The 19,885-nt window shown below is 36.6% G+C and overlaps 2 protein-coding genes across 6 annotated transcripts in view; both read right to left on the reverse strand.

The window, feature by feature from the left end:
* Positions 1 to 2,818: 2,818 nt before the first annotated feature.
* On the reverse strand, positions 2,819 to 6,105 carry LOC130219621 (protein PET100 homolog, mitochondrial). Its single transcript, XM_056452064.1, has 4 exons — positions 6,018 to 6,105; positions 5,281 to 5,367; positions 4,582 to 4,614; positions 2,819 to 3,179 (listed from the first exon to the last, which is right to left on the reverse strand). Exons 1-4 carry the CDS (start codon positions 6,042 to 6,044, stop codon positions 3,090 to 3,092), a joined length of 237 nt encoding a protein of 78 aa, XP_056308039.1. The 5' UTR covers positions 6,045 to 6,105; the 3' UTR covers positions 2,819 to 3,089.
* Positions 6,106 to 8,718: 2,613 nt separating this feature from the next.
* brd4 (bromodomain containing 4) overlaps positions 8,719 to 19,885 on the reverse strand; it is a 133,971-nt gene continuing 122,804 nt past the window's right edge. For 4 of the 5 annotated variants that reach the window (XM_056454106.1, XM_056454105.1, XM_056454107.1 and 1 more), the window contains 7 exons: positions 19,087 to 19,812; positions 16,974 to 17,068; positions 16,726 to 16,882; positions 15,305 to 15,441; positions 14,453 to 14,658; positions 14,014 to 14,272; positions 8,719 to 11,132 (listed from right to left, as the gene is read on the reverse strand). In XM_056454106.1, coding sequence (XP_056310081.1) covers positions 11,064 to 11,132; positions 14,014 to 14,272; positions 14,453 to 14,658; positions 15,305 to 15,441; positions 16,726 to 16,882; positions 16,974 to 17,068; positions 19,087 to 19,812 — 1,649 coding nt within the window. In that variant the 3' untranslated portion in view covers positions 8,719 to 11,063. The remainder of the gene's footprint in view (positions 11,133 to 14,013; positions 14,273 to 14,452; positions 14,659 to 15,304; positions 15,442 to 16,725; positions 16,883 to 16,973; positions 17,069 to 19,086; positions 19,813 to 19,885) is intronic. The other variant, XM_056454103.1, reaches the window with a different exon arrangement.

The following is a 19,885-nucleotide window of genomic DNA, read 5'->3' on the forward strand; positions in this document are numbered from 1 at the left end:
TGATGGAAGCAGGGTTATTGCTGGCATCCCGGGTGGCGGAAGAGTTCACCATGCCAGCGAATGGATCCGGAGAGACTCCGGTCATTGCAGCATTAGCTTCCATTAGCCGCGACTGGAATCCTGTCACGGCCACACAAAGGAGACAAAGCAGGAGTTACTTCAAGGGCTTTATTAGTGCAATGCAAACACAGCAGAGAGGTGAAGCAGGTTAGTGGTGTGACAGAGGGAAAGCTATCTCACACACAGTTTGTGAGGTAAGTTCAGTTCTTTGGCAAACACCAATATAAAAAAATGTCACTTCCCTGAATAAGGCGTTTGAATCCACAGGAGGATAAGGGCATCCACAGAGGAACCCAGGAGAAATCGGAACAGCAAGGAGAAGAATCGCCAAGGAGAACCATCCAACATGATTACAGCTGGTGAGTGAATGACAGAGGTGAGTATATATTCAATTCAATTACCCATTTTTTATTCACCTGTATAGCGCTTTTACAATGTGGATTGTGTCAAAGCAGCTTCACATAAAAGATCATAGTAAATTAAAACAGTGTAGTTCATTTTTCAAAGTTTAAGTTCAGTTCAGTTTATCTCAGTTCAGTGTGGTTTAATAATCACTACTGAGAGGTCAAACACTGAAGAGCAATCCATTGATGCACAGCTCCACAGATCCCGAACCATGCATGCTAGTGACAACAGCGGCGAGGAAAAAACTTCACCAACTGGCGAAGGTGAAGAAAAAACCTTGAGAGAACTAGGCTCAGATGGGTAAAACCATTTCTCCACTGGCCAAACGTTTTGTGCAGAGCTGCAGTCCAAGTGCCGGAGGCTGGAAGCTGGACCTCAGCGAAGACTCGTCTGTCCCTGGAGCGTCATAGGAATCAGTCTCATGTTCTCCACTCCTCCATGACTACCACAGTAGCTGCTCAGGATGTGGAAATCTTGGGATTATCTCGTCGTTGGCCTTGGATCGAATCAGTGGCGTTGCGTGGTCTGAGAGTCTCGGTATGAGTATCCCCAGGTGGAAATAGAGAATAAAGAGAATAATTAGCGTAGCTGCTATTCATAGTGTATGTAAATGAGATGAAGAAACCTGTGTGGAGCACATTCATGTATCATACCGCTAAAGTGTATGCTTTATTACAGAGATAGGTCTTTAATCTAGTTTTGAACTGCGAGAGTTTGAGCCTCAGACGTTATCAGGAAGGCTATTCCAGAGTTTAGGAGCCATAAATGAGAAGGCTCGACCCTGCTATTCTAGGTACTACTAGAAGCCCTGAGTTTTAAGATCTTAAAGAGCAAGTTGGATTGTAGCAAGACAGAAGGTTGGTTAGATAAACAGGAGCTAGATTATTTAAAGCTTTATATGTAAGAAGCAATATTTTAAATTTAATACGAAACTTAACAGGCAGCCAGTGTAAGGAGGATAAAATTGGGGTGATGTGATCAAATTTTCTAGACCTGGTAAGAACTCTGGCAGCTGCATTTTGTACTAGCTGAAGTTTATTAATAGAGGATGCTGGGCAGCCAGCAAACAGAGCATTACAGTAATCCAGTCTTGAAGTCATAAAAGCATGGACTAGCTTTTCTGCATCTGAGATGGATAGCATACTTCGTAACTTAGCAATATTTCTCAGATGAAAGAAGGCAGTTTTTGTGACATGGGATATATGGTTCAAAAGTTAAGTTGCTGTCTGGTATGACACCCAGATCTTTTATAGTAGAGCTAACACTAACTTTGTTTCCCTCTAATTGTGGGTCGAGTTGTGAAATCTGCTGTGTACAGGATTTAGGCCCAATAAGTAATAATTCTGTTTTGTCTGAGTTTAAGAGGAAATAATTATTGGTCATCCAGTCTTTAACATCTTTAATACACTCAGTTAGCTTAGACAGTTTAGACACCTCGTAGTTGTAATATATAATTGAGTATCATCTGCATAGCAGTGAAAACTAATCCCATGTCTTCTAATAATGTCTCCCAGGGGTAGCATGTATATTGTAAACAGCAAACGGCCTAAAACTTATCCTTGAGGCACCCCATAATTTACAGGGCTGACTTGTGAAGGCGGTCCATTAATATTCACAAACCGGTAACGCTCAGCTAAGTATGACTTTAACTATTGTAGAGCCTGTCCCTGGACACATACACATATATAGAATGCAGGTGTGGGTGATCAGTAGTCTAGTGAGGGTTCACGGGTGTGGTGTGTGGTGACTGGGACTGAGAGAGCGAGCAGAGGGTGTGACACTGTCTTAATGCACCAGACATTTTGTTAGAAATACTCATATGCTTTACATGTTTGTTTCTTTGTCTGTTTATATAACTACTATTTTCATTTATAGCACTTCATTTTTGCATTGATATTTAATATCTCTTGTTTAAATACATTATGGACAGCAGCTACACTAATTATTTGCTGTCATTGTCATGTATTATTAACACTGTTAGATGTACAAATGATATTACTGTTTATGAACTTGGATAATGTTTATAGACTAACAAACCTAGACAAAGTCATGGGAAATCCACGCATTTCCGCATCACATAAACAAATAAAATGAACAAAAAAATAGGCAATTTCAAAATCTATCCTCATCTCAGCTGCACAATGTGTTTAATGTTTTTTCCCACAGTTATAGTATATTAACCTACAAGAAAAAAATAGCTTAAGTACACCAAATCCTTTTGCATCATGATGACCTTGTTTAAGAGGCACCATTTGCCAGTGTAAGTATTTTCCTCCAGGAGGCAGTGTTCAACAGTATTTCCACAACTAATAAAATGCTTAAAATGAAAATAATGGAGCATTTCAATACAAGATTTTAAATTATTTTTTAATAATAATAATAATCTTTCAGCCATTAGGAACATCATGTTACACACAAATAAAGTCAAATTAAGTACAAGTTATATATTTACAAAAAATATACACGTTTCCACACCGGTTTCTGAAATTACACAACTTCTCATCTGACACTTTAGGAGAGGCATTTCAAAGTTGCACATGAAGCCTTGACCCCAAAGTCGATCCTTTGTGACGCTAAAATGAGCGAGATATAGTTTAATTTTTATATAACGATATGTATAGAAATTATTCCTCAGAGGCCATGTTCATCTGTTTCAGCATCTTCTGCTCTCTGCGGATCCTCATGCGCTGCTTAAAATCTTCCAGTTCTTGCCTCTGAGAAACAGCACATGGAAAACAGGACTTATCATTGAAGCTCAGTTCTTCACAAAAAAAGAGGTTTCAAGCATCAAGACAAACAAGTGTAGAATAACGTAATCTTTTTTCAAAAGCATACATCACAATGTATAGCGTTTATGTTATTTTTCTTAGCAAAAAAAAGGCATGTTGTATATTTTTGTACTAATTTACACTAAAATGTATGGTAACACTTTATTTTGATGGTCCATTTGAGTATTAGTTGACTGTCTGCTTAATATCTGTTCATACTGCTCCAAACAGATATTTAACTGACTTTAAAAAACTTTTAAAGTACACGTCAACTAACCCTAACCCCAACCTAATAGTCTACTTATAATCTAATGAGAATTAATTGGCATGTAGATGCAAGGTCACTTAAATTCAACAAACAGACCATCAAAATAAAGTGTGACCCAATGTAATTAAGTGTAATAACCGTTTCCATACCAAAAACCACAAAAACTTGTCAGGTATTTTTGTAACAAGAATTATATGACAACATATTAATAAACTCCATTTAAATATCATAACATAGCTCCAAAATACTAATTAATCATACTTGTCTTTTTAATAACTTAAAATATGAATCAATTCAGATTAAATCACTGTAATCACTTTATTCACAGATTTTATTCACTTAAACTAAAACTATATTTGGTATTATCACTTTAATTATACACACATCTATCTATCTATCTATCTATCTATATATCTATCTATATATATATATATATATATATATATATATATATATATATATATATATATATCTATATCTATATATATATATATATATATATATATATATATATATATATATATCTGTCTGTCTATCTGTCTATATCTCTATCTATCTGTCTATCTATCTATCCAATTCAGTTCAATAATTGCTTTATTGGTATGACAAATGTTACAAATGTATTGCCAAAGTATTTGTAAAGTTTGCATTAAAAGAACGTACATATATATTTATACAAAAAGCAAATAAAATCATAAACAGTAAATAGTAGTAGTGTTATATGATAGTATAATAATAATAAAAAAATACAAAAAAATATACAAATAATAAATGAATAAAATAATAAATCAGAATAAACTGTACATTTAACTATCTGTCTGTCTGTCTGTCTGTCTATCCATACATCATTAGTCAGATTATGTATAAAAAAAAACTTTCAAGCTATTTGAAACACTAAATGAAAACAACTACAATAAACGAAAATTAGGAAAGTCTCACTTTGGACTCATAAACACATAGATATGGATTTTACTTAACACATTATCTACGAAATCATCTGTTTAATTTAACCAACCCCCCAAAGTGAAAGTCAAAACACTCTTACATCTAAAGTGTGCAAATGAAAGAGAGAATACATACCTGCAGTTTCTCATCAGGCGGGAAGATCTCCCTCTAAAAAAATGTCACATAACATTATGATCACGTAATACAAAACAAATATAAAACCGCTAAATAACTATGTCTATGGACTCCATAATAAAATCATGCATCAAACAAGGTTATAATGTTGATGTTGTATAATATATAATGTAATATTAATGTTGGGTTGAAAAAAATTAACAGTCCACTTCAAAGTTATGGCCAGTTTTCTGGATTTGCATTAAAAAGTGTTTTGAAAAATAAATATATGAAGAGTTTAGATGCAAAAAACTTGATGTCATTTCTTCTAAAATGAGCATTTTTATCAGGCTCATGTGGGTAGGTTCAGTAATTTCACTTTTATGGCAAAGGATAAGTCCTTTTCATGGTGTTTAAAGTGAAATAACAACATAAGCAAAGGAGGCTGAGAAAAATGTTCATTTTCGATACAAAATTCAGACGGCACTTAGAGATTTTTGCATCTGAAATCTTCAAATATTAATTTGTTTTACTTTATATACTAACTGATAATATCTTCAAAATATCATGTACATCAAGCATTTTAACATTTAGATAACTTATGTGTACACAATAACAATAGGTAATATGAAAAATCCCATGGTTTGAAAGCGTGAAAATTTCATAAAACCTTGGAAGTGTCCAATATTATCTTAATAATAACACTGACTAATGACTAACCTTTCTCTTCACGATATATTCCTCAAAATACTCGGCTTGGTTTGATATCCAAAACATCGCCACTGGAAACGACAAATACACCATCATCTGTGGGGGGAAATAAAAATAATCAAGAATAAAAATCTTGCGTCGTAGGAAGTTCAGACTTGAAAGAACGAACTCCCGAGGACACAACTCGGGCAACTACTTCAAATGTAACGGCAGTGTACTTTATAACGTCCTTACCTCAACTTGGACTCATCGGTTTCACTTTACATTAACAATAAAATGACTTAATTATATAAAGCACGGCCTTATAATCAATATTGTTGAATTGAGAAAATGTAATCCTAAATCCCTATAAAGTTATGGTGAAATGTGCTGTTATACACAGACTGGTGTATTTGATGATCAGATTTGATAAACAACAATAGACATTACACAAATATAAAGTACTAGACGTAAACAATAAGAAATAAAGATAACGTTAAGCAATTTTGTAAACAAAGACAAACAGCGTACAACACACTAACCTAATAAAGACAATTATAAACTGCAACTAAATTTCAAAAATTTAATTTAAGCATAAATAAATAAATCTTATTCACATGAACGCGCAGTGCTCTCAGTGTTTAGCAAAGCATGGCATTTACAGCTTTTGTTCGTCGTTTATTTCCCAAAAGTTGCATTAGTATAAGTACATATAGTTTTAGACAACTATTATCAGCCTAAAAGCATAACTATAATGTCAAACTCACCCTAAAAATTTCAATTTTAACCCCCATGTCCTACAGCTTGACAATCACGCATTCAGGCACTTCCTGTTCCAGAAGATGTCAAAATAAAGGTTCGGAATACGTATATCTATGTACGTATACAGGATAGCTGAAAACACTCTTAAGTCAGAGAAAAGTCTAGACAGGATACATCATTTTTGTGATGCAAGTTAGAATATGTTCAATAATTAGTAGTTTAACAGTACTGTGACGGTTTAGTTTAAGGGTTTGGTGTGCATAGACGTTAAAACAATATAATTTACTGCGTAATTTAATAAATAATACTCGGTACACCTGCAGTTTTTACATTACTGTGACGGTTGGGTTTAGGGTTGGGATATACGTTAATAAAATACAATTAATGGGAAATATTAAAAATAGTATAAATAATTTTCGCTAACTGCCGTGGCCGCAACCGTATCTTATCAAGCAACAACCCTCAGTGACAGCTACATTATCAGCAAATCTTAATATTTATTATTTTTATTAATATTTATTTTTGTTGAGGGTGGATTTCCTGTAACCTCTTCCAGTAGGTCTTAGCTGTGACGTCATCCGGCTGCAAGCTTATGAAAGCGCGTGCAATCGCTGATGGGACACAGGTGCACGAGCATGATGAAAACACGCTGCAACTTTACATCACACAGAGAGAGAGAGACTCTCACTTGCTGTTTAATCCCGGTGAGGACTCTCATAGACGTAATGATAAAGCAAACTCTCAGAGGAAACAATTTACACTCTTATTAAAAATACTCCATTCTGTTCGGTTTGCCTGTAGGGACCTCGATTTAGGTCGGTTGTTGCTAGATCAGATACGGTTGCGTAGTTAAAGAGAATTATTTATTTTATTTATTGAATTTCCTATTAATTGCATTTTAGTAACGTCTACCCCTACCCCAACCCTAAACTCAACCGTCACAGTGATGTAAAAACAGTCATTATATAGAGTATAATTGTTTATTTATTAAATTTCCCAATAAATTGTATTTTTTAACGCCTACACCCACCCTAACCCTCATACTAACCATTACAGTACTGTAAAAATATTAATTATTGAAATTATGCTGTATTGATGTGCGTATCCGCAGCTGTATCCTATCTAGACTTTACCATTTAGGTCCTCAAGTTGACAAGTACCCATGATTCTAGATTTCAAGTCTAGATAGGATACAGCTGCAGATATGCACACCAAAATAGCATCATTTTTATAACAATTAATCATTTTACAGCACTGTGACCGTTGGGGTGGGGGTAGATAGACATTATTAAAATAAATTGTATTGGGTAAATTATTAAATAACATAATACTCTGAAAAACTACTGTTTTTACATAGCTGTGATGATTGGGATAGGGGAAGATGTTAATAAAATACAATTAATGGGACATTTAATAAATAATGAAAATAATTCTAGTTAACTTCCAGTCACAATCTTATCTGATCTAGCAACAACCAGTTTTAGTCCCCCAAAAAGAGATAAAACAGGTGTATATTCAAACTCATTGTAAGACATTTTATGATATTTGGAGGAAGATAAAGGGATAGTTCACCTAAAAAAAGTAAATAAAAATATAATTCTGTCAATATTTATTAATAATAACAACACACCTTTCTCAAAATTGCTGCTGTTTTGCAGTTGACAGATCATAGGCTTCCCTATTGCAATTTTGACTTTAGAATAGCAACCATTTCTTGCAATTCTGATGTTATCTCTCTCAACCAACATCTCAAAACTGTGACTAAACAGTTTTGAGTTCCTAAGTACTTTCCTTTAAAATGTTAAAAAGTTAATTCCATCTATCAATTTATCCATCCATCCATCTATCCAATCATACATCTATCTATATCCATCCATTCACCTATTCAATCATCCATCTATCTATATCCATCCATTTACCTATTCAATCATCCATCTATCTATATCCATCCATCCATCCAATCATCCTTTTATCTATCCATCCATTTAATCATCCATCCATCACACATCTTTCATCCATCCATCAATTCATCTAATACATTTATCTATCTACTTATCTTATGGATACATTTATCTATCCATCCATACATCTGTCCAATCATCTATCTATCTATCTATCTATCTATCTATCTATCTATCTATCTATCTATCTATCTATCTATCTATCTATCTATCTATCTATCTATCTATCTATCTATCTATCTATCTATCTCACATCTTTCATCCATCCATCAATTCATCTAATACATTTATCTATCTACTTATCTTATGGATACATTTATCTATCCATCCATACATCTGTCCAATCATCTATCTATCCATCTATCTTTACACTACTTGGTCAAAAAAAAATCACTTGTAACCGTCCAAAGTTGGAGCAGAGCTCAAGGTCCCATAATGAGAAAAATAGGACAGCACACATGAACCACAAAAACCTATTTTGTCATGAAAAGCAGCTTCCTTTCCTTCTCAGAAAAAAAAAAAAAAATTAATTTTGATTTTGTGTGAAATATGATGCAACATGTGCTTCGGTGGCCAATGTTCCCCCCTGAGCTTTAATAAGGTGCCAAACAGTACCACAACCTCTTTAATGAGCAAAGCACACATCTCATCTATTTACAACACCCCAAACTGGTCTGAAAACACCATAACAGGTGGACTGTGTGTTTAAAGCAGATGAATTATAAACCAGACAGGCTCATTTTTTTTCTTTCATTTTAATTTTCTATAAAAGAGATGAGTTTATTTCATGATCATAACAGATTGAACCATTGACCTCGATAGCCCACGCACATACCAAAACAGTAATCGAGGAAAATGTTAAACAAACCCCCAAAAAACTGAACAAAAAAAAAATTATAATAATAATAAAAACAAAAAACTAAACAAAAAAGGAAAAGAAAATAACAAAATACCTGAATAAAGCAAACTCTCTGCTGAGCTGCAGGTCAGCACATTCTCCGGAGAATCCGAAATCTATGGCACATAATGTCCAACTGTTACCATGGAAAAGAAAATACATTTAAAGGCTCGCAGGAATGAAGTGTTTCTCTTCTTTGAACTTTTACAGACCAAATTAACCAAAGTAAAAGAGTTATATAAGTGGACTTCATGAGGAAGAAACAACAACAACAACGATGATGATGATGATGATGATAAAGAAAAGATCTGCAAATCAACATCATGGTTTAAATGAAGTGTTTTTGCGATTGAAACCTCCGGGTAAAACCACCCTTCCCCAGCCACATAAACCAAGGACAGACACACACAGACACGCACACTCACACACGCACTCACACACACACACGCGCACAGTGGTGATGATAATCGAACATCCTCTTAGCAGTTTTGAGAAAAGGAAAAGCTAGTTGTTCGGTGTATACTTAAGAAGTCCAGCTAAAACTAGATTTAAACCTGAATATTGTAAATGGGTAAAATATAAAACGTTTACTTTCCTTTTTTTGTCTTTTAAACACAAGCTCTCTGGGCCCCCCAAACCACCCCCCCACTCCGTTGGATGACCGCACCCCTCCCCCGCCCCAAACGTAATATATGCCAACTAGAATCGCAATACAATACAGGCACTGGAGAAAACACTATAAGAGAAAACTCAGCGGACCCGCCAAGGTCTTGAATTGTGCCCCCCGCCCCCCCTTGCTGAGTCAAATAACAGAATTAGAACACATCCACTATAATTGAACAAGAACAATGATAAATCAGAACGGTTTGATTTTTTTTTTTTTGTCGTTGACGACTTTTTGTCGTTATATCTAGCACAGCGAACATCGTTCTCTCTCTCTCGGTCTGTCTGTGCAGTTGTAATAAATGATCTGTGAAACGAAAAAGAGGAGTCATGCAGTAACCAGCTGAAAGCTCCGTTCGTGACGCTCTCCGACGCGTCGCACAGAGTTGCATGTTTTCCTTCTATACGTATAATACACTTAAAATAGTTCTGGTATTCTTTAAATTATATTCAAACTAAACGATGCTCAGAAACCGCGCTTACAGGCTCGAGGATCTCCTCGCCAGGTGAAAACGATGAGCGATGAAAGTACATCTCCGTCCTCGATTAACACTTGTCAGAATAATGCATATATTAGGGTTTATTTTCTACAAGGCTAGCTAAACTTTTAAATGACGAGTGGGGAGAACAAGAAAATATATTTATATATTTAGAAAGACATGTTAAGTGAAGCGTTTCGGGTCTCGACTATCAGCGTAAAAGGATATGGGTGTTTGGCATAGACATCAGAGGGTAAGGTGTTGGTAAGAGAGTTAAAAACCTTAAAAAAAACAAAAAACAAAAGAAAAAAAAAGAAAAGAAAAACAAAAAAACAACACAACCAACCAAAACAGTAATTAAGAAAATACCTTTTGTACAGTAGATCCTACATAATGAAAAATCTGCACATGATAACAGTGTGAAACACACACCATGTTTAGTCATTTTTGTCACAGCCCCTGGTGAGAGTATTGTTTGTGTTGTGGTGTAAGGCCAGCTGGATCTCCTCTCCTGAGGAAGATCATCTTAAGTGCCCCGAACCCATCCTGCCATTTGCCTCACGAAAAAAACAAAAAAAAAACGGGGGATACATAGCGAAAACGAAACGATGGGAGGGAAAGCAAATCAAACAGGAAACAGAGAGGTTTTCTAATCCCCCACAGACATCTGGCAGTCGATGGATGCCGTACTACAGAGAATCAGTACATATCATTGTTGTCGTTCGGTATTCCTCCGCCGATCGCATTGTCCATTGCTCCCATATTCTGAAGTAAGAGTCACGCAAGAGTCCTCTCTTTTTCCCGGGAGGGTCACAATGGCGAATCCAGGAGGAAAAGCCGGAGAGGCGCAGCCGCCCGTGTGTGAGGGTCCCTCATTCGGCTAAGGCAAAAGGAGAGCCGTAAGCTGGTTTCTCTCTCGTGGCCTCAGCGAATCCATCGCCTCTTCAGTGTTTCTGGTGGTCGGATGGGGTCTTTTTTTCCCTTACTGCTTTTTTGAGTTCGTTCTGTCCGTGTAGAGCCGTTACGCAGTTCGTCACGTCCTCTCGCACTTCAGAACAAGTTCTCCTCAAAGATCGCCATCAAATCGCTTTGGAAATTCATGTCGATAGTAGCTGCCATCTGCAGGGGCGGAGAAAACACCAATGAATACTGACACACACACACACACAAAAAGTTAAATATAATATTAATATTCACACACACACACGCACACACGATGAGTTTATATTGATACATCTTGGAGAATTTGGGGAAATGTAAACATTTAGCTTTGTCAATGGAATAATGGTTTAAAATTGTGATTTTTTTATAATATTACTGTAGATTTGTTTGATTGGATGAACTCAGCTTTTTATAAAACTAATGTGAAAAACACTGAAGACAAACTTGTGAAAGGTAAATTCTGGGATGAAACCAAAAATTTAAGACAAAAATGCTTTCTAACAATAAGTATTTTATTAAATAATAAAACATATTAGATTTAAAAAATGTAATTCAAAAACTTAATAAATAAAAAAGGACAATAAACCAAACACCTAAAATCAGTGCAAATCACTCGAAAATTGTGAAAAAAATATTAAAAAGCCTTTATTGACATACTTGTGCATCACCCGTTTCAGCAAACACATGCCTTCATCAGGGTAACAGAGATCAGGTGCATCTGGAGTTTCTTTTGAACACTATAGCCTAAACAATATCTATATCGAACAAGGTTAACTCAACAATCATTTGTAATTCAGCATTGAGAGAGAGAGAGAGAGAGAGAGAGAGAGAGAGAGAAATTGATAATGAAAATAAAATAAATTATATAACATATTAATTAAATAATAAATATATTATGTTAGTATTTTTTAGATATTCTAATGAGTCATGAGACCATAGACCAAGAAACTCCAGACGCAACTGAACCTGAACTGTTACCCTGATGAAGGGAAGTGTTTGCTGAAAAGCTTAGACTCAGTTTTAAGGATTACCATGTCAATAACAGCTTTTTAATATTTTTCCTACATTTTTCGAGTGCACTGGACTTAGACCCAAAGCGCACCGACAAATTAATTAAGCAACCCCTGAGCAATTATTGTTTGTTTTGCATTTTAATTAAAGAAACACATGTTATTGACGGTAAAATTTAACTGAGGTGTAATTTAACCATCGATGCCATAACAGCACAGTAGCTCCCATAACTTCTGTTGCAAGGAGCAGGAACAAGTATACTATGCAGAAATGCCCTGTTGACGTGTTATTTGAGCGGAGTTTACTTTTTCAGTGAGCATATGCACTTTATGCACATATATTACACTTATACCATAATTATTCAGCATTAAATTGTACATTGTGTGCAGTTAAAAAAATAATAATTTTCCATCATTTATTAGGAAATGTTGCTCATCTATAGTAGTCATTATTTGAAGAAGTGAATCAAAACCTTTTAAAGATGTCTTGATGTATTAAATTTGATTTGGTGAAACCTGCAGACAATTTTCAAATGGCATTGGAAAAGACTTTTAAGTTGTTCTCTCCAGAAAAAAAATGAATAAAATCTAAATTTGTTTTTTTCTTAGCCACTTATTTTAATGTATCAAACCAAATTCTAGTTGTATACACTGACTTCATTAAAATTTTGTTAATAAATGTAAAGATGCAGGACGTAAGTTTGACACCCAGAGGTTTAACTAGGTATTCAAAACAGGTTTTTCAAAACACACACAAGCGCAGGTTGCCACATTGACAACACCAACAGCAGTGTGCCTGACTATGGAGCCTAAAGGCTGATTTAAGTCATGTTCTAAATAAAAGCAACAACGCGATAGAAGGAATTCTTTCATAATATTTTTCATATTAAAAGCAGTTTTTGTTCTAACCAACACCTGAAATTTATATTTTAGAAACGGCTTCCATTTCTTGCAGCTGAACAACAGAAAACTGACAATGATCACCTCAGGTACACCTCATGTGCTGTATTCAGTGTTAAATGCTAACTATGCGAGTTTGAATGCCGTTTTACATGACAATATTGCCCTACTACTGAAAGCAGCAGCATATAGTTCACCTCAAAATAAAATAAAATTTTACTTAAGAACTGTGACTCAGTGCAAGCCAACACATATCAGTGATTCAGCATGTACATTTAATAATGTTAAAGAGGTTTAACATGTATTAATTAGATTATAAACCTTACCATTTTGTTGGAGAGCAGTCAGTACACTATTCTGTGCTTCTGAAAGGCTGTATTAAAATTTCTATTTCGTCTCCAAATTGCTTATCACTGCAAAACTCGTCAAGTAGCGTGATGTTAGGATACTGGGTTATAATGTAACCTGCTCACCTAATGTTTACATTCATAATATTTATATTATTTGCTAGTTAATAACCTTAAGTGGAACTCTGAACCTGTGTCTCATTTTGGAGGCTGCTAATGTCCACTGGAGGTTGCACTTCGGTCGGGGACGCATGCTTTGAGAGCCTTCCTGACTGAATGAATGAAATATGCTGTTTTCCACATAGGCAACACGGGTGCTGAAATATAATTGGCTAAAGTGGCATTGGGTGGGTTAAATGACCAAAATAAAGACAGACGTTCTGGCACAAAACACATTTTCAAAGCAGAATATCTGATCTCAGTATTGTTTTTCAGATAAAAAATGTTCACTTAGCATGTTTCTTAAATATCTGCAAACATATTAGGGTATAAGTTTATTGTGATGTATTGTTGGTAATTGGATGAGCGTTGGGTTACCAATTGGGTAACTTTGCATGGACATAGAAAAAAATTACTTAAGACTTACAACACAATATTTCAGTCAATCTAAGACTTTTTAAGGCTGACAATTTTGCTTTTGTATTTTGTGACATTTTTAGACACCCTGTAGCACAATTTGGAAAAAATAGTTTTTGATCCCCTTTCAAATATCGACTACCATATATCAAACCAGAATTGAGTGAATTTTGAGCTGGCTCTTTCACTGCTAGAAGTGTGTGTTTGCAGCAGTAACTAACGCACCGCCTCTCTTCTTCTCCGCTCCTGCTCTCGGCGACGTGCCATCTCCCTCTGCTGGTCAAGTGCACTCTGGGACGAGGCGGGCGACTGTGGCGGGGCTTGTGTCGGCTGCAGGGCCGAGGGTGACTGCGCCGGGTTCAGGGTTTGGGCTTGAGTTTGGTGCTGCTGTGGCGGTGGTTGGACCTGCTGTGGCTCCTGCCGCCTGCGGGGCTCCTCCAGAGGTCGTCGAGGTGGCTCAATCGAATCCTCCTCATCTCGACCCCTTCAGAGAAACCAAAACCATTTTTATTAAAAAGTGTACTTTATGTGAAGCACTTTGAATTAGCATTGTGTATGAAATGTGCTATATAAATAAACATGGCTAGCCTCGAAAAGAAAAGACTGAGCAAGCACCAGTATGTTTCGTTCATTAAAACAGCATTTGCCTAAATGGCTCTCTTACCGAAGTTTCTCCTGTTCTTTGCGCAGGCGGTCTTTCTCAGCTTGCTCGACTTGGGCCTTGAGGGCTTTCTCTCGCTCTTCCTTCTCTCGGGCCGCGCGCCGAAACTGCTCGAAGCTGTCGCTGGAGGACTTCAGACCGGATGAGGGAGTGGTGGAGGATTTCTGCGCCAGACTCGCCCAGGAACCCATGTTCTTAAATTTCACTTCCTGGGGACAAAGAAATAAAAAAATAAGCACAACAATCCTAAAGATGCTTTATTCATGAAAGGGCTGGATGATAAAAAGATTATGTTCAATGCAATCTTTATGCTTTATTAAAGGATAATTCACTTAAATAATGATATAATGATAAACTATTTACTAATTCTCCACTTGTTTCTTTCTTCTGTTGAACACAAAGGAAGATATTCTGAATAATGTTGGAAAAAACAGCCATTGACTTATTATTTTAATCTTTTACTGCCACTTGGAAGCTGCAACGGCAGCCACAGGACAACAGCACCAGTGCACTCGCCACACACTAGCTATTGGTGGAGTGGAGAGACAGTGATAGAGAAAATTCGGTGGATTGGGGATGATTGGGAGGCCATGAACAATAAAAGCCGATGAAGGGAATTTGGCCAAGACACCAGGGGTACAGCCCTATACTCTTTACGAGAAGTACGATGTGATTTTTAATGACCACAGAAAGTCAGGACCTAAGTTTAAAGTCTCATCCGAAAGACAGAAAGATCCGAAATATCTTGATGCTTATCAATTACAAGTGATAAAACAAAAATTGTGATTCTTTTTAGTCCATGTCACCCAGCCATATATAAAAAGTGAAACATACTAAACTATCCCTTCCACCCACCTGTACCTTTTTAGGAGCCGAGGGCGTCTTGGGCTCCTGTTTAAACTTCTCTTTGTCCTGCATGGAAGGAGGCGGGCCGCTCTGTTCAGACGAGCGGATCACAGGACGGGACATTTCAAGTGGTTTCATATCTGCTCCTGAAACGCATTCATAAGCATTTAGCTCTGATTTGAAATACACTCCATTGACCATGTACACATGGACATCAACTATATGCTATATAGAACTGCAGATTAACTATGTTTATTAGGGGTGTGACGATATCTTGTGCCACGAGTTCTCGCAAGATTAATAGCGACGAGATTTCTCTAGGTGAAAATTTGTCTCATGAGTTGTGATGTTAGCATGGAGTGTGAGGGTGAAACTAGTACTGAATATTGGAGGCAAGATTAGATTTGAACCGCAAATCGAGTGCTTTGCACACACCTGGCAAGACTGACTGGTGTTGTGCGTCACTCGCATAGGTCACTGGGTTGCTTAGGCAGGTGTGACATAACCGCCTTATTTCTACAGCTCAACAGCTACCGTGACACACACATTAACCATTGAATTTCACTTTAGATATGCTGGAAGCCATAATCATTGTTAACTAATTGAATTAAGACACATGAAGCATTTCTATTTTGGTCTCATTATTGAAATGCAGTACAAATGTGTAAACACAGCAATCAAACTATATTACCATCGTGTAGGAATTTCATGACAGGATGCTCCATACACACAGGCATGTTTGGCACTATTCGTTGCACTGACCGAGTCAGTAAAAGACCACAGATCACACACACATCTTTGAGTTCACGCACACACACGCACACACACACAAACACAGTCAACTCCTGGAGACTAACACACTCCACCATCATCACTAAACACGTTGTGCTGTCTGGGAAAAGCAAGAGTAGAGTCAGTAGAGTTCATAGCTAAATATTTTGCAGTGTTTGCTTGTCTTTTGCTGCATAGAATTCATTAAATACAAGTAAAATAACATCCATTGCAAGTGGATAAAAAAGCAGCTAAATTGTTTGGAATTGTGTTTTCTTTAGTTGAATAAAAGACGAAAAAAAAAATTTGTTCATGTATTTCATCATTGAAGATTTCTTAAAAATACTGTAAAAATTACGTCTCGTCTATTTCTCGTGAACCCAATGTCGTGTTGTCTCGTCTCGTGGAGCAAGCATCTCATCACACCCCTAATGTTTATATACAACTTAAACTGTTAAAAGCTACGAGTTGCAGTTTAATTAGCTAAAGTTAATAGTAAATAATAAAGTTTTAGTAACTAATAACCTTAAATTTGTGCACCTTTTGAAAAGCTGCTTTGAAAGAATAACTATTATGAAAAGTGCTATACAAATAAACTTGAATTGAATAGGCAGAGCAGGACGACCGCTAAGATCCTGCATAAAACGTCTTCCACTCACTCTGTTGGCTGTGGCCCGGCATTGTGGGTTTGCTGTCGGGGTGTTTATGAGACTCTGGTCTCATGGCCGGACTGAAGGGCTCACCGCGCATCACCGGTGACGGGGGCAGCTTCTCTTCTTTAATGCCACCCAAAGCTGAAGGACCTCGCTGTGGTTCCTGTGACAAAGCAAAACCTCCAGTTACACCACATCATGAATCCAACATATGGACATTGGGAAGAATCTGTGACAAAGCAAACTGAACTAACCTTTTTGTCCTGAGAGGGGGACTGGTGGACTAAACCATACTGGGGGATCTGAGGGGAATGCATCATGAGCGGGGAGGGGTTATCTCGCAGGTGTGCTGTCGAAAAAAAGACATGGTTAAAATACAAGTACTCACAATTTTGCTGAGTACATTAAAAAAAATCCTGTTTGAACTGAACTGCACTGTTTGCTGAAGAGTATGGGAATCTTTGAATCTGCAGCTTATTAAGCAACAAGCTTACTATAGAAGATAAGCTGAAGATGAGTAAAAGACAGTAAAGACAATACAAAGTTAGACAGAGAAGAGCTCTATTACTCTATTATTTATTTATTTATACATATGTATATATATATATATATATATATATATATATATATATATATGTATATATATATATATATATATATATATATATATATATATATATATATATATATATATATATATATATATATATATATATATATATATATATATATATATATATATATATATATATATATATACACACATATACATGCATATATATATATATACATATGTATATATATATATATATATATATATATATATATATATATATATATATATATATATATATATATATATATATATATACATACATACATATACATGCATATGTATATATATATATATATATATATATATATATATATATATATATATATATATATATATATATATATATATATATATACATACATATACATGCATATATATATATATATACATATACTTGCATATATATATATACACATATACATCCATATATATATATATATATATATATATACACATATACATCCATATATATATATATACATATACATCCATATATATATATATATACATATACATCCATATATATATATATACATATACATGCATATATATATATACACATATACATGCATATATATATATATACACATATACATCCATATACATATACATCCATATACATATATATACATATACATGCATATATATATATACACATATACATGCATATATATATACATATACATGCATATACATATATACACATATACATGCATATATATATATATATATATATATATATATATATATATATATATATATATATATATATATATATATATACACACATATACATGCATATATATATATATATATATATATCAAACATAAAATGAGGATATCAGTTATGGTGATGACTAGGGTTGGGCTGCGTCGGCCAATTTGGCATCGTACAATGTCTAATGAAAAACATCGCAATGGATGAAGGCAGTCTCGCCGTAGGCGGCGATGAATTAATTATGAATAATTAATAAATTCCTAACAAATTAATTACTACCTGACCCGCATGGTCTCTGTTTCACCCATAACCAACGCATAACTATATAAAGATAAAGTTACACACAAATTACCACCTGTCAATCACTTTTTCCGCGGGACTCTGGCATGAATAGGCAGAGTGATCAGTGTTGTTATAATGACGTCAACAAGCTTGGTTGGTAAAAAAGGTGCACAACCAACAGGAACCAACCAACAGTATCTGAGATTTTTACGAAAATTATTAAGTACAAGCGTGAAAGCAAAAGACTGAAGCAGGGTACAGATGCTGTGACACGTTACCTGATAGATTCAAAAGACCAAAGAGTCATTAGATAGAGATGAAATTAATAAAATATTACGTTTAACAACTATAGTGATGTGCGCGTATGCTGCAGTGCATGCCTGTGTGTGTGTGTATTTTCATGTGTGAATTACTGTAAACGGGGCCTAAGTGTGTATTTTTCGCGAGCGGGCTGCTGTTGCGACGGGGCGGAGGATCGCGATGCCGGCTCAGCAATGTGATGTCTATTGGCCATCGGCGATGAATGATGGCATCGTCTATGAACCCAACCCTAGTGAAGACAAAGTCAAACATAATAAATAAGTGAAGTTTGACAAACAAATTTCGAGAGGAGCACGTGATATGATTGATCATGGCTGGCGTCTTATCCACGATCACCCTGATCACACTTAGAGATGTACTGAAAAAAATATTTTCGTTTAACAGAAATTGCGAGAAAAAATATACAGGAGGGCTAATAATAAGTTGTTACCCGAGTTGTAGGAGTCAGCTTTGTGTTGGCGTGGCGAGTGATGCTGCGTAGCCTGCTGCTGCTGGATGATCTGCTGTGCTTTTGTGGAAGGCATGGACACTTTGTGTTGACCGGGCTGCGTCTGTGCGCTCTGCAGCGGGCCTTGAGGGAAGCCGAGCTGCTGCATGTGTCGGGCCTGGTGCTGCGAGAGCTGTGGCGAGGGCTGGTGTGGCGCTGGCTGCTGCGGCTGCGCTTGAGTCTGAACAGGGAGCTGCGGAGGGGGGAGGTGAGACTGAACCTGCACCGACTGCAGCAGAGACGGCTGTCCTGGCGGCTGAGGCCTGCTCTGCAGCGACTGCATCAGTGATGTCGGAGGCACCTGTAGTCGGTTAGGCTGTAGGTGCTGCAGGTACATGGGCAGGGACATGGAGGGCACGGGCTCCTCGTCATCCTCCAGCAGCATCTGAGGGGGCTGAGAGGAGAGCAGGCCCTGGGGTGTGAGCGTCGGAGGGGATAGTGGCCGTGGGCGCATCTGCTGTGAGGCGTGCAGTGGGTGATGAGGGAGGTGCTGCTGCTGGGGTGGAGGAGGTTGCTGCTGTGGCTGGAGCTGCTGTGGGGGCACCAGGGTCTGCTGGGGTGGTGGCTGCTGCTGCTGTTGGGACGTGCTTTGCTGCAGAGGTTTAGGAGGTAGCGGGGCTGCCCTGTTACTGGGCCGTGAAGGCTGCTGGGGCAATGCGTTGTGCAGGGCTGTGAAGCACAAGGGGAGAGAAAAGAGAGCATATACATAAGTTAGTTAAATGGTCACGGTAGCATAGTAGTT

Source organism: Danio aesculapii, chromosome 3, assembly GCF_903798145.1.
Source record: "Danio aesculapii chromosome 3, fDanAes4.1, whole genome shotgun sequence".
NCBI lineage: Eukaryota > Metazoa > Chordata > Actinopteri > Cypriniformes > Danionidae > Danio > Danio aesculapii.